Source organism: Tiliqua scincoides, chromosome 4 (genome assembly GCF_035046505.1).
Source record: "Tiliqua scincoides isolate rTilSci1 chromosome 4, rTilSci1.hap2, whole genome shotgun sequence".
Classification (NCBI taxonomy): domain Eukaryota; kingdom Metazoa; phylum Chordata; class Lepidosauria; order Squamata; family Scincidae; genus Tiliqua; species Tiliqua scincoides.
Genome location: NC_089824.1, coordinates 69,182,075 through 69,194,952, shown reverse-complemented (window position 1 = coordinate 69,194,952; position 12,878 = coordinate 69,182,075). Strand labels below are relative to the sequence as shown.

Here is a 12,878-nt window from a genome sequence, read left to right as displayed (position 1 = left end):
TGCTCCAGCAGGGGCTGAGTGCACTGCTGCCACCCTCCTGGGAATGCCAACCATTTTAACTGCCAACCATTTCTGGACACCATTGCTACAGCTGTCGCACCAGCTTCCTGAGTTTTGCACTGACGGAGCGCAAGTTCCATCATTACAAGGCCCAAATAGGATTGGGCCATAAGACAATAAAAAGCATACAGGGCAAAAAAGAGGGAACAATCAAATTGGCAAAAATGGGTATAATCAGTGCTTGGTTGGACAGACATGCCATTCATCTCCTTTTCCTTCACCCATCAGCTATAACATATAAATGATGTGTATCCAATACAGAATCAATAATACTCAATCTGCCTCTTGGTTTATAGCAGTGGTTTCTAACCTGGGGTACATACGTATACCCCCAGTGGTACTTGCTAGGACATTTAGGGGTACTTGAAAAAGAATTGAATAATGATGGGAAAAGGCAGGTCTGTTTTAGAATGTCTTGTGGGACTAGCATTAGAATGCCTTGTGGGGCTAATATGAGGGGCACAATTTATGAAAATCTGCTGCCAAGGTGCACGCAAGTGAAAAAATGTTGGGAACCACTGCCTTATAGGCTAAAAATCGTGAATTATTGGACCAACACATATTAACCAATTTCTGCCCAGCCCACAAGTATACACATTTGATCCCTGTTGCATATAAGCAACTCTGGGCAGAAATAGCTTTTAACCTCTATGCATTTGTTCACTATTTACATATTATATCCAATTTATGAAGGGGCCAAAGTGAACACAATCCCCTCCTTTCTTACCAAGTTATACTCAGTATTGTTGCCTGTGAACAGAACTTCAGACATATGAAGATTTTGTGATTTTTTTCTTTCTTTGTCAAGGCTAACAATTATCAGGACTACACATATAAAATACTTGCCATTTTTAATACTAACAAAAGTTGTAATAAAAATGTGGATGCTTTACTTACAGATCCTTAAAGTGATTAATCAAACAAAACAATAACAAAAGATAAAAATTCCCATCAGTAAAAGGTATTATTACTTGTTTTTCTCATTAAGACTTTTCTATATTTAAAAGGCTTAGTACTAGAAGGATAATTGTGAGGTCCTACCTGTATGCAAACGAATATGGACTTTTAAACTTCCTGAGGTAGAAAAGCACTTCATGCAGTACTGGCACTTAAAAGCCTTAATGCCGGTGTGTGTTTTTATGTGTGCTGTTAGAGTGCTCTTTACAGCAAAGGCCCGGAAACACTGAGGGCATTTGAATGGCTTTTCATGAGTGTGAATGCGAATGTGTCGCACTAGATCACTAGGTTTTTTAAATTCTTTAGAGCAGTATGGACAAATATGCCATCGTATTCCATTTTCCTCACGTATGGACCCTGAAATACAATTACAAAACGGACATTAGAAGAACAGCATTTTTAGTATAAATAAGGTAAGTACAACAGTTTTAGGACAAATCAAAATTTACTCCAAACTAAATAAATAAAGGTAATCAAAATACATTGGGAAAATGCTGCATTTCACCCCAGACGCCTCCAACCTTAGCTTTGAACATATTTGTGGGGAAAGTAGAAGCAGTCAGCTTTGAACAAAATATTAATTGACAGTATCTCAGTAATAAAAAACGATAAAATAAATTGAACTGTAAAAAACAAGCAGCATCCAGAGTTTAGATGTACAGCGGCACCCTATTCGGAGAAGCACTTTTCATGAACATAAGGAGAGTTGTAGTCAAGCAAGGACCTGCTGTTATTACAGCTCATAAAGAGCAACTTCCCTTAACAATTAGCTCAGTGGTTCCCTAACTTTCCAGCACTATGACCCACCTCATCCTCCACGGTGGGCCATGATGAGATGTTACTCCTCACGCTGCAATGTCTTTTTGAAAGGCCTCAGAGGTTTCTTCTAGGTTGCGCCAGGCTGGCGACCTACTCTATTAGCCTCCACAGACCTCAGAATGGCCCACAAAAGTGTCCAGAAGCAACTTCCAGTCAAAATACAAGTTGAACCTGAAAACTGAAAGTCACTTCCGGACACTTCTGCAGGCCATTCTGAGACTCACGGAGACCAATAAAGTGGATGACAAGCCTAGTACAACACAGAAGAAGCCTCCAGAGTCTCCCAATGCCAGATTGGCTCTGATTTGGAGCCGAGCGGAAGCAAGTGGGGGGGCGCCAACTCACAATCCACTGCGTATGGGTTGCAACCCACACTTTGAGAAACCCTGAATTAGCGGAACTATACTACTAAGTCTTATCTGAATGTTCACCCTTCACAAATGTATAAGGAGAAATGAAAATTTTTAGAATATATCAAATGTATATTTGTGGCTAGATCATATTCTCTGGAAAAGCCACACACTACAGAATGGCTATGACAGACACTACTAATAGTACAGTACTTTAATGCTACTGTTTTCTATCTTAAGAAGCACTAATGCAAACTATCTTCCAGAGTACAAATTACAGAAATTCTCTCCATGTGACTTTTGGGGATTTTCCTTCCTGCAGCAACTCTCTGAGCCATATACTGTTCCGAAGGATTCCCTGACAGTCAAAAATGGCTTTTCGTGGAGGGGAGCTGCCTTATGGAAGAAAGGGCAGGGCCGTTAGCTTGTATGAGAACTGCTGAACTCACGTTTCTTATGATACAAACTATTGTATACAATTTTAGTATTACCAGGTAAAAATGGTGACTTTTTCTTCAGAACCTTTTTGTCCTTTTTGTCCACTTTATCCAAGTTTTCTTGCTCTTTAATTTGACCTGTATTGCTAGAATCAACATGATGACTAGAGATATTCTGAACATCTGCATTTTCATCCTGACTTGGAGGAGTCTTACTTTCACTGCAGTCAGCATTTGCTGAAACTGGAATTGAAGATAGCCCACTATTTTCCAAGGCTTGCTAAAAGAAACATAATGAATTAAACTGAGAACAAGATTCATAATTATTCCCTAGTTAGACTTACTAAAAAATATTAGACAAGTACCAAGTAAATCTAGTTATTCAAAACTTTATACTTGGTTTGTTTCAAAGTTCATTTAAAAATTTTACATGTCTTCACACATTCCTATCAAAAAAGCTGAGAAAAGTATCAGTAATTTGTTACATTAGTACAGCTCGTAGAATAGTAACAAAAGCAGCTTCTCAGATTAGAGCAAGGGTGTCAAATTCCTTTCATACAACGGGCCAAGAGGCATTCATGATGCCTGCTGCGGGCCAGAGGTAATGTCACTAAGCAGGAAGTGCGATTGCGAAACTGGAAGTGGGTCACAATTGCTATTTTTACCTTTTCTGAGGCACGGGAAGCCCTGCAGAGGAATCCGGAGGGCTGGTGCTGCCAGGGGGCAACTAGGGAAAAAGAAAATCCTTCTGTCCCCAGGAACGGTGCAATCCTGGCAATTGCATCACTGCCTTCACCACTGCCCTGCCCCTTAAGGGGGCAGAGACAGGGCTTACTTGGCAAGGGAATCATGATGCCAGCATTTGTGAACCATACGGGTTAGCATATGCTGCTATGGTCAGTTGCAGAAAAATCTGGCAGCTTGAAACTAGATAGTGTTTTGCACAGTACTTTGGGAGATGTCAATTGGTTCCATAATTTTTAAAGGAAGCCTGTTTATTGTCTCATTTGCCTGTGTGAATGTTTCCACTCCAAACATGAAAGGCTTTCCACATGGTAGAAGAGGGAGTGGGAGTCCAAAATAGGATATGGATTTCTCTACCTGTAAAATGTCTCTGTTGATTCCCACAGCCATAGTGAGCTGCTGACCAGGTTGCTGGGACTGATTATTTTCTGCTGGCTCTGATAGCTCAAGGAGTTGCTGAATAACATCAGTTACAGACTGCTGACCTTGATGTCCTACAACTGAAGTTACTGGAGTTTCTGTCTGTGGACAAAAAATAGAACTGTGAGTTCTCTCTCTCTCACACACACACACATACAGCTCATGTACTCCCAAATCCAAGTGTTTCTCCCTAAATACCTATAATCTGAACACCTATAATCTGAACTGAGTCAATTACACAAAATGAGACCAACAATTCATAAAGTAACTCACAGCTGAATTTTAGGCATGACTATTCAGAAATAAGTTCCACTAAGTTCAGTGAGATTCCCAGGTAAGTGTGCATAACATTACAGCTTTGATTAACATTATGAATTACAAAAATAAAGACAACCACAAAATACATTTTGAAGCACATGACTTACAGCACAATCCTATTCTCCCCCCCCCCAAGCCAGCACAAGTCCATCGTCACAGTTTCTGAGTAGCACAAACATGCTGTAAAGTACGTTCACAGCTACTCAGGAGGCTAGGCCAGTGCAAAGATGTGCGCTAGCCCTGCTGAGCCGGAGCAGCATCTGAACGAGGTGAGTTTATGCTGGCCACAGGATGTGGTGATGGCATCTGACCTAGATGCCTTTAAAAGGGGATTGGACAAATTTTGGGAGGAAAAGTTCATCACCGGTTACAGACCATGAAGCGTATATGCAACCTTCTGATTTTAGAAGTAGGTTGCCTCAGAATGCCAGATGCAAGAGAGGGCATCAGGATGCAGGTCTCTTGTTGTCTTGTGCGCTCCCTGAGGCATTTGGTGGGCCACTATGAGATATAGGAAGCTGGATTAGATGGGCCTATGGCCTGATCCAGCATGGTTCTTATGTTCTTATGCTCTTAAACTGCTAGTAATAACAGTGTTCTCATATTCACATGTAGCATACCATTCCAAAACAAAGATGCTCTTGCACAATCTTTGCTCTTTTGAATGAGCAAAGATCCACCCTCCTCCACCACCAACCTGAGTGGTTGAAGACTCCATAAGGTGTATGCAATACATATTTCTGGCTCTGACAGCAATAACAAGGAAAGAGAAAGGATTTACTTGGATTCAGCCCCTTTTCAAACTGGTAATCAGTATTGTCAAATCTGGCCTTGTTGATAATTACACTATTGCACACTATGCAGGAGAACACTCTGCATACACCAGATTTTGGTTAACGGCATTATTTTCTCTCTGCATTATCCTCAAGCACTCTTGGAACCTGCACAAAGTTCACCTTTATTCAAAGTTCACCTGTGCCAAATCTGGCATAGCACAGCATGAAATTTCTCTTGGAGCTGGTTACCTGTCTTTCAGACAACACAAACTGTCTGCAAAGGTTTTGCAGACAGACACCTGCGAGTTCGCACCATATCAATAACACGTAAATGAGCAAAGAACTGGAATACTTACATTCTTCCATTTATTATCAACAGGCTGCAACAAATTAACGGTTGTCAATGTAAGAGGCTGAGTAACTGTATCCTGTGGAAAAGAACAGCAGTGGCATTAACTAGCTGTACAAAAAGAACAGAAAATGAAATTTCCTCACCTGTTAATTCCTGTTCCTAGTAGTGGAAGGGGGCATTCTTAACTGTATGGGAATGTGCACACGACAACACAAGGTAGGGTCAGCTGATCAACGACATCTCAAGGTGCAGAGGACTGACTGTTAACCCCAATTCACATAGCAGAACTGGAGTACCCTCTGGAAACTGATGATTCACCAGGCCAACTGCAACTAGGAAGACATGATTGCACTTCTGGATAGCGAAATCATAGAACCTTAGTTCTGTGGTCATGAAAAGAGAGGACAGCCCGACTGTATCTATGTTAGTAGAGTAACTTCAGGTAGTCCCTGCCTACTAACACATGTTACCTACCACCCAGGACAGCGGGGCACTGAGCAATAGGCATGGTGGGTGAGATGCCCCTTTCCTCTACCAGGAACAGGAATTCACAGGTAGAAATTCTGTTTTTCCCTGTCAGTGGAACGGAGCATTCCTAATTGTATGGAATATTCAAGAACAGTTCTCCCATGATAATAGGGTGGGCCACTGAACAGCCAAGATATAACACAGATCAAGCACATGTTAAAACATCTTCCTGCGAAAAGCAGCTTCAGCTGAGGCATCACATTCACCTTGTAGTGTTTAATGAATGTGTGAATGGACAATCATGTCACTGCTCTGCAGATTTCTGGCAATGATATTGCTCTATCATAAGCGGCTGATGTTGCTGCTCCCCTGAGCAAGTGAGCCTAAACCCCCTGTGGTGGTTCCAGTCCACAAGCCTGGTAAGCCATTTAAGTACACTCTTTCAGCCATCTGGATAATGTAACTGTCGAGGCTTTTCCTTCTACATTATTTCCCTGCACTGTTAACAAACAAGGCCTCAGTCTTACACATCGACCTGGTCCTGTCTATAAAAACACAAAGCTCTCCTAACATCTAGTATATGCTGCTCCTCCCTTGGATAAATGAGATTAGGACAGAATGAGTGTAGTACTAATTCCTCCTGCATATGCAAGAGAGTGTTAATCTTAGGCATAAAGATGGAGTCTAGTCTTAGACCACCTTATTCCGGAAGAAATGCATAGCCTTGGATAGACTGAAAGAGGATCCAGTTCAGATACTCTTCCAGCGGATGTAATTGCTACCAGAAATATTGTCTTGAGAGACAAAACCTTCAAAGAAACCATGGCCATGGGTTTGAAGGGCAACTGCATCAAGGACTGCAGTAGCTTGTTGAGGTCCAAAGTCAGGAATCTGTGAACAAGCAGAAGCCTCAACTGGATCACTCCTCTCAGGAACCTCTTTGTATGAGGATGGGAAAACAGATGAATGTCTTCTGTGACCTCTAAGATCCCCTGGCAAGCCAATACCTGCATGCACAGTCACTAAGTCCCTTATACAAACCATCCTGTAGGCGGGTCAAGACATTCACCACTCTTGGACATGGATTTGGAAGATGCTTTTTGGTACACCAAGCACAGAAGGTCTTCCATGCTGATGTGTACATCCTCCTTGTGAAAGGTTTGTGCACAGCTAAAAGGATTCTACAATCCTGTCCATGTACCCCAAACTTTCTAGATGTACGTAACCTCCCAATTTCCATGCTGTTAGATAGAAGGTTTCTGGATACAGCAAAGGTAGTTGCCACAGGAGATCTGCTCTGAGTGGCAGAACCCAGGGTTCTTGTATGAACATAGGCACAAAATCAAAGTAACATGGGCTCCTTGGCCATCCTGGAGTTATGAGGATTTTGACCTTCAACCGGCATATTCTCTGGGGCACCAGAGGAATTAATGGGAAGGGGAGAAATGCACAGAGGAGCCCCCAAGGCCATTCTATCTGGAGAGTATCTGTGCCCTCAGCTCCTCACTCTGTTAGTCATGAGATATCTTGGGATCTGAGCATTGTCCCCCGTCACAAATAGATCCAGTGCTGGAGTACCAAACCTCCATTTGGGAAATATCTCGAGATGCACACACCATTCTGACTCTTTCATCCTGTGGCAACTGAGCCAATCAGTTGCCTTGTTCTTTATGCCTGCCAGATATTCTGCCCTTAATGAGTTTTAGGTTGTTTTCTGCCCACTGTGACCTGTCTTCTGCCTCTCTGTAGAGACCCTGCAACCCTGTGCCATCCTGGTGGTTGATGTATGCTTTGGCAGAGTCATTATCCATCCTCACTAGTACATTCTGTCCCCTTAGACCTGCCCTGAATTTCTAGTAAGTTAATCAAATGGCCTTGTGCTCCAGGAAATTAATTTTTTCCTGGAGTCCCAGTGGGACCACATTCTCTGGGCAAAGGCTCCGTGCATGTAAGCCTTCCACCCCATCAGACTGACATCCATGGTATCTACTGTTCTGATTGGGGTTTGCAAATTCATGCCCTTTGTTAGCCCGCCCAGACTCAACCACCATCTGATGTTTAATTGTAGCTGAAGGGGGCACATTGACCACCTTGTGGATTCATCTCTCTATTACAGTGGTTCTCACACATTTAGCACCAGGACCCACTTTTTAGAATGAAAACCTGTCAGGATCCACTGGAAGTAATGTCATAACTGAAAGTGACATCATCAAGGAGGAAAATTTTTAACAATCCTAGGCTGCAATCCTACCCACACTTACCCAGGAGAACGTCACATTTACTATCATTGTTAATATACATAGTAGCTTGTTAAAAGTACAGGTCTGTAACATTTCCCCAAATGCAGTCACCTACCATGGGAGTATCAAGTCTAATATATTAAAAATAAAATATTGAAATGAATGGGGACCCACGTGAAATTGCCTCACAACCCACCTAGTGGGTCCCAACCCACAGTTTGAGAAACACTGCTGTTAGATGTGCAAATGATAGCAGGATCCCTTGGAGGCATCTTGTGTGAAACCTTGACCAAGCTACCAGATTCTGGCACAAAACCAAACCATCAACCCCAGTAATACGGCCAATGTCATTATGTCTACCATTTCTGTCCTTGCCAGATCTCATAAAATTTCCAATAACCTCTGTCTTCTTTGCAGTGACAGAAATACTCAAAACCCCTTCCTGTCTATAAGAACTCCCAAGTGTTCCAGGACCTGTGCTGGGATCAGTGAACTCTTTTTGACATCAACTACAAACCTGTGCCCAGTCAGGCAATCCATAACCAACTGCATGTGAGCAAGAGCCTGCGGTTTGGAGGATGCTCTTATTAGAATATTGTCCAAGTATGGGTAGATATATATTCCCTTCTGTTGTAGATGGGTAATTAACATTACCAAGACTAGTAAAAACTCTTGGAGCAGTCGCTACTACAAAGGGTAGGACTCTGTACTGACAATTATAAGAACCGTATGAGAACTGGAAGTATTGCCTGTATTGTCTTTGTATTGGTATGTGAAGCTACACTTCTGATTGTTCTATTAAAAAATAATTTAAAAATCTCCAGTTTTCAGTGAGACCAAGATGAACTCTACTGAGTACCCGACTGATACTGTCTCTCTCACACATTGGTGGTTGTTTGATACCAATGGTGTGCAAACTGCAAGAGACAGGCCCTGACCAGTGGGGTGAAAGATTCGGGTCTGGTATCAGGCCTATTTGGGCTTGTTGGATATAGCCTAGAGATTGTTTGAGGAACTGCCAAGGGATCTCCCTTTCTTTGAAGTCTTAAACCTTGACCATTTTGGACAGAACTTAACCTGTCTCTTCTCACCCAGGTCAGGTGTTTAGGGAGGCCTGACAGTTCCCAAACACTTAGCTGCTACCACTGTGGAAGGGTGCAGGTACAGTGTGTCAGACACAGGCCCTCCTGGGTACAGTGTGTCAGACAAAGGCAAAACCAACAACAGCAAGGCTGAGCAGGCCTTGTTGACTTCCACTGCCTGCTGGACAGACTTGGGCTGTGCAAGGTAGCAGAGAGACAGTTGCTGCTAAATGCACATAGGACATTTACAGACAGCAGCCATAAGCATCCTCTCTCCCTTAAAGGGTCCACACCCTATGCCACGAAGGAGGGAGAGATTAAAGGAGACCAAGAAGAAAAAGGTAAGTCTTTGGGCAATGAGCCCAACAGCATTGTCCGTACACTTGATGACTGGGGTTAACAGTCAGCAGGAGGATTGTGGAGAGGAGACCTTGTTAATCAGTAGACCCTACCTTGTGCTGGTGCGAGGGCATTCCCATACACTTATTAACAACAACAACAACAACAGTATTTATATACCAATTTTCAACAGTTAGGAATGCCCCCATCCTTTGCCAGAGAACAGGAAAAAATAAATATGTTGTTTGTAAGTTGAAGTATTTGTTATTTGTGAAGTAAGTGTTGTTTGTAAGTTGTATTGAAGTAAAATATTCACTTTCTCTGGGAATTGAGCAAGAATTTTTAGTCAATTCATTGGTTTAATAGATTTTAAACATTTTGATTAACTAAAACAGGGATGTCAAACTCATTTCATACAAAGGGCCAAAGTTAGTGTGCATACTGCCTTCTGAGGGCTGGAAGTCACATCATTAAGCAAAAAGTGACATCATTCAGCAGATGATGGCCAGAAATAAGTACTTCCTTCTCACATAGAAACTCATGAGCTGCAAATAACAGAAGAGAAAATGTGCAAATCTTGTTCATATTTTCAAGATATCAGAGAGACCCAATTATAACAGGGGCTGGATAAATTGCTTCCAGGGGTCGCATCTGTATTGGAATCGCGGAAGATCTGGCAAGGAGATAGATGTAGTATCAGCAGTGGCCCCTTTAAGGGTAAGGCCTGGGCATCCAGCAGCGTGTGCTGCACAGCTGCAGCCACTTGAAGGCAATAGGGCCCTCAGGCATAAAAGCACCTGCTGAAGGGAGAGTTTGGTGGGGGGTAGCAAAGGAGGAAAGCTTGAGGAAGGACAGACTGATGTGTGAATGGACTTTGGAAGCTGCTGGAGCAGAAACTACTGGAGACACTAAGACTGGTGTTTGGCTGCTGTGTCCAAGACCTGCTAAGGACCAAGGGGCTGCTGTAGTGGTGGGAGGCTGCTGGAAGGAAGGAGGACCTCTGTAGGTTAAACAGATGAGCTACCCTGGTGGTGGGGTCCAGCAGTACTGCAGGGCAGAACCAGGGTCATTTTTGAGGAAAGAAGGGGAGCTATTTAGCAAAAAGTGGGCATAATTCTCCAGGCAGAGCTTGGACTGGGAATCTGGCAGAACAGCATCTGCCTGCGGGCCTTACATTTGACAGCACTGGACCAAAAAATATCCCCAACTAATTGGCTAGCATAGCATTTCTCAAACTTATCAGTCTCCAGAGCCCTTTCCACAACTAAAAGCAGTTCAAGGAGCCCTGCAAGAGCATGCACACAGTCTTAGGGAGACCAAGAGTACAGGTGCAAACTGGGCAGGGGGCAAATGGTGGTCACTTATGGTGTATTCCTGGAGCCCCTAAAGGGGTCTCAAAGAGTCCCAAGGTTGAATCACATTTTGAGAAATGCTGGGAAAGTAGAGTTTTAAGAATGCATTTTAGGTATGTATAAAAACTGCAGAAGACAAGCAAAGGAGGCATTCCCTCCTTTGCAGGGGAATGATGTATCAACTAAAAACAAAACATGCTTTTTTCTAGAACTATTCTTCTCATATATGAGACATAGACACAATCCTTAACAGACTTAATTAACTGATTAATCGACTAAAAATGCATAAAAGCAACTTATTTCTGAGTACCATGCATAGACTTGCAGTATTAGGATACAATCCTAACAAATATATTGCCGTGTGAATTTTTAGAGGCAAACCACCATCAACTACATTTGTAAGGGAGGGGGCATTTTTATTAATTTCTCCTTAAATCCTGTTGCTCTGCTTTGTCTGGAGCAGATTTTGTGGAGTGTGGGGGGGGGGGGGAGGGGAGGACTGCTTTGCTCACTTGAGTGAACTTTCTTTCACTTGCACTCCTTAGGATGAGTCTTAATAACTAAGAGTTAGCGAGCCTAGAGACTAAAAAGACCCAAGCAGATTACTGTGTCCTAGTTAAATTTGTTATATTACTTATCTGCTAAGGAAAAGAAAGCTAAAGGCCATGGCCATAGTCTACTGAGAACTACTGCTGGCATGCCTCACTGACATGAATGTGAATTGGCCAACATACTGTACACTTGCAAAACTACAATTCCTGAAGAGAAGAAATTTGTGGTAGATTTTGCCCATCTCTGAAGAAATATCATCCACATATATACCCAGAAAACATACATGTAGGCAATGATATACAAAAATCCTCTTTACAAACAGACTAGAATGTAAAGGTTACCGTTGTAATGTGAGATGTTTCTGTAGTAGAACTTGTTGCATTTTGAGTGTTACTCATGTGCATCTTGCTGATATGGGTATTTAAGCTGCCTAAACTTTTGAAGATACAACTGCACTCTGTACAGTTATATGTTGGGCCATTCTTTACCTTTAGGAACAAATGAGAGAGAAAAAAACTCAGTTTTAAAACTTTGCAATTATGATTATTCTATGAAATATATTATAATTAGTAGCTCTTTCAAAGGTGCAAGCAAATGCATGTCTACTCAGAAGTAAATCCTACTGAGCTCAATGGGACTTACTTCTAGGTAGCTATGTATAGAATTGCAACCTTAGCCTCATTGTACAGCTGACAGAGTAGTCAAACACGCACCACAGAATAATTCTAGGCAGCAAAGATATGGGGGGAAAAAACCCAGCCATATCCCTAAGCATGCTGCACAGCACAACCACTTCCAAGAACCCATTAAAGCCCTTTTTCAACTCACAAAATGGATAAAGACTTGAACTATGAGAAGCAATGTAGGTGGCTTTTTTTGTTCGCTGTTTTTGACTATGCTTGAAGCAAAAGAAATTAAATTATGTCTCAAGCAAATTCTATTGTTAAGACGAAAACAATGTAAAGAAGATAAGCATAAAGGTGTTAGGATGGTGATGGAGCCACTTAGATGCTAGGACTTAGTACTGTATCAAGATTTTACACATCAGAGAAAATGGTACCACAAATCCAAATATGACTGGAGATATTCAACATTAAATAAAGGTGGCAACGTTTTCAGCTACATTGGCTGTTGATCAGAAAAGTACTGGCTTAGTGAAAAATCTACTTTCACATGCTCTATAAGGGGCTGTACAAATTCCATTGCAAACAGTGATTTCGACTAGCAATCTCAATTATACAATTGAGATTGTATATTATACAATATATGCAATTATTATTATACAATATATGCAATTATACAATAGCAAGGTAATTCATTGCCTGTGAAATTTCACAGGAGGTGGTGGGGAAGAGCTGTTTGGGAGTTCAAAGGCCTCTTCCCCCTTGCATTCCCTTCACATCTAACTTTCCCATTTCATTCTCTTTTCTCTCCTTCTCTGTGTGTCATGATCATTGCCAGTTCATCATTACTGTTGGCCAATGCTCCCAAATATGAACAAAAAAGTGTGCCCAAGCAGAATGACCAACAACCTGGCAAAGCAAACCCTTCTCCCTTCCTGGTCTTGGGATGAAAGTGGTAAAGAGGGTGATTATGACAATAATATACAGCC

General features: G+C 42.1%; 1 protein-coding gene across 1 annotated transcript in view; it reads right to left on the bottom strand.

Moving 5' to 3' along the window:
- The window catches only part of ZNF236 (zinc finger protein 236), a 91,590-nt gene that overhangs the window by 64,845 nt on the left and 13,867 nt on the right, over positions 1-12,878 (bottom strand). The window contains exons 7-11 of the mRNA XM_066623772.1: positions 11,608-11,754; positions 5,238-5,309; positions 3,725-3,889; positions 2,678-2,903; positions 1,102-1,374 (exon numbers count right to left, since the gene is read on the bottom strand). Of these exons, the coding sequence (XP_066479869.1) occupies positions 1,102-1,374; positions 2,678-2,903; positions 3,725-3,889; positions 5,238-5,309; positions 11,608-11,754 (883 nt within the window). The remainder of the gene's footprint in view (positions 1-1,101; positions 1,375-2,677; positions 2,904-3,724; positions 3,890-5,237; positions 5,310-11,607; positions 11,755-12,878) is intronic.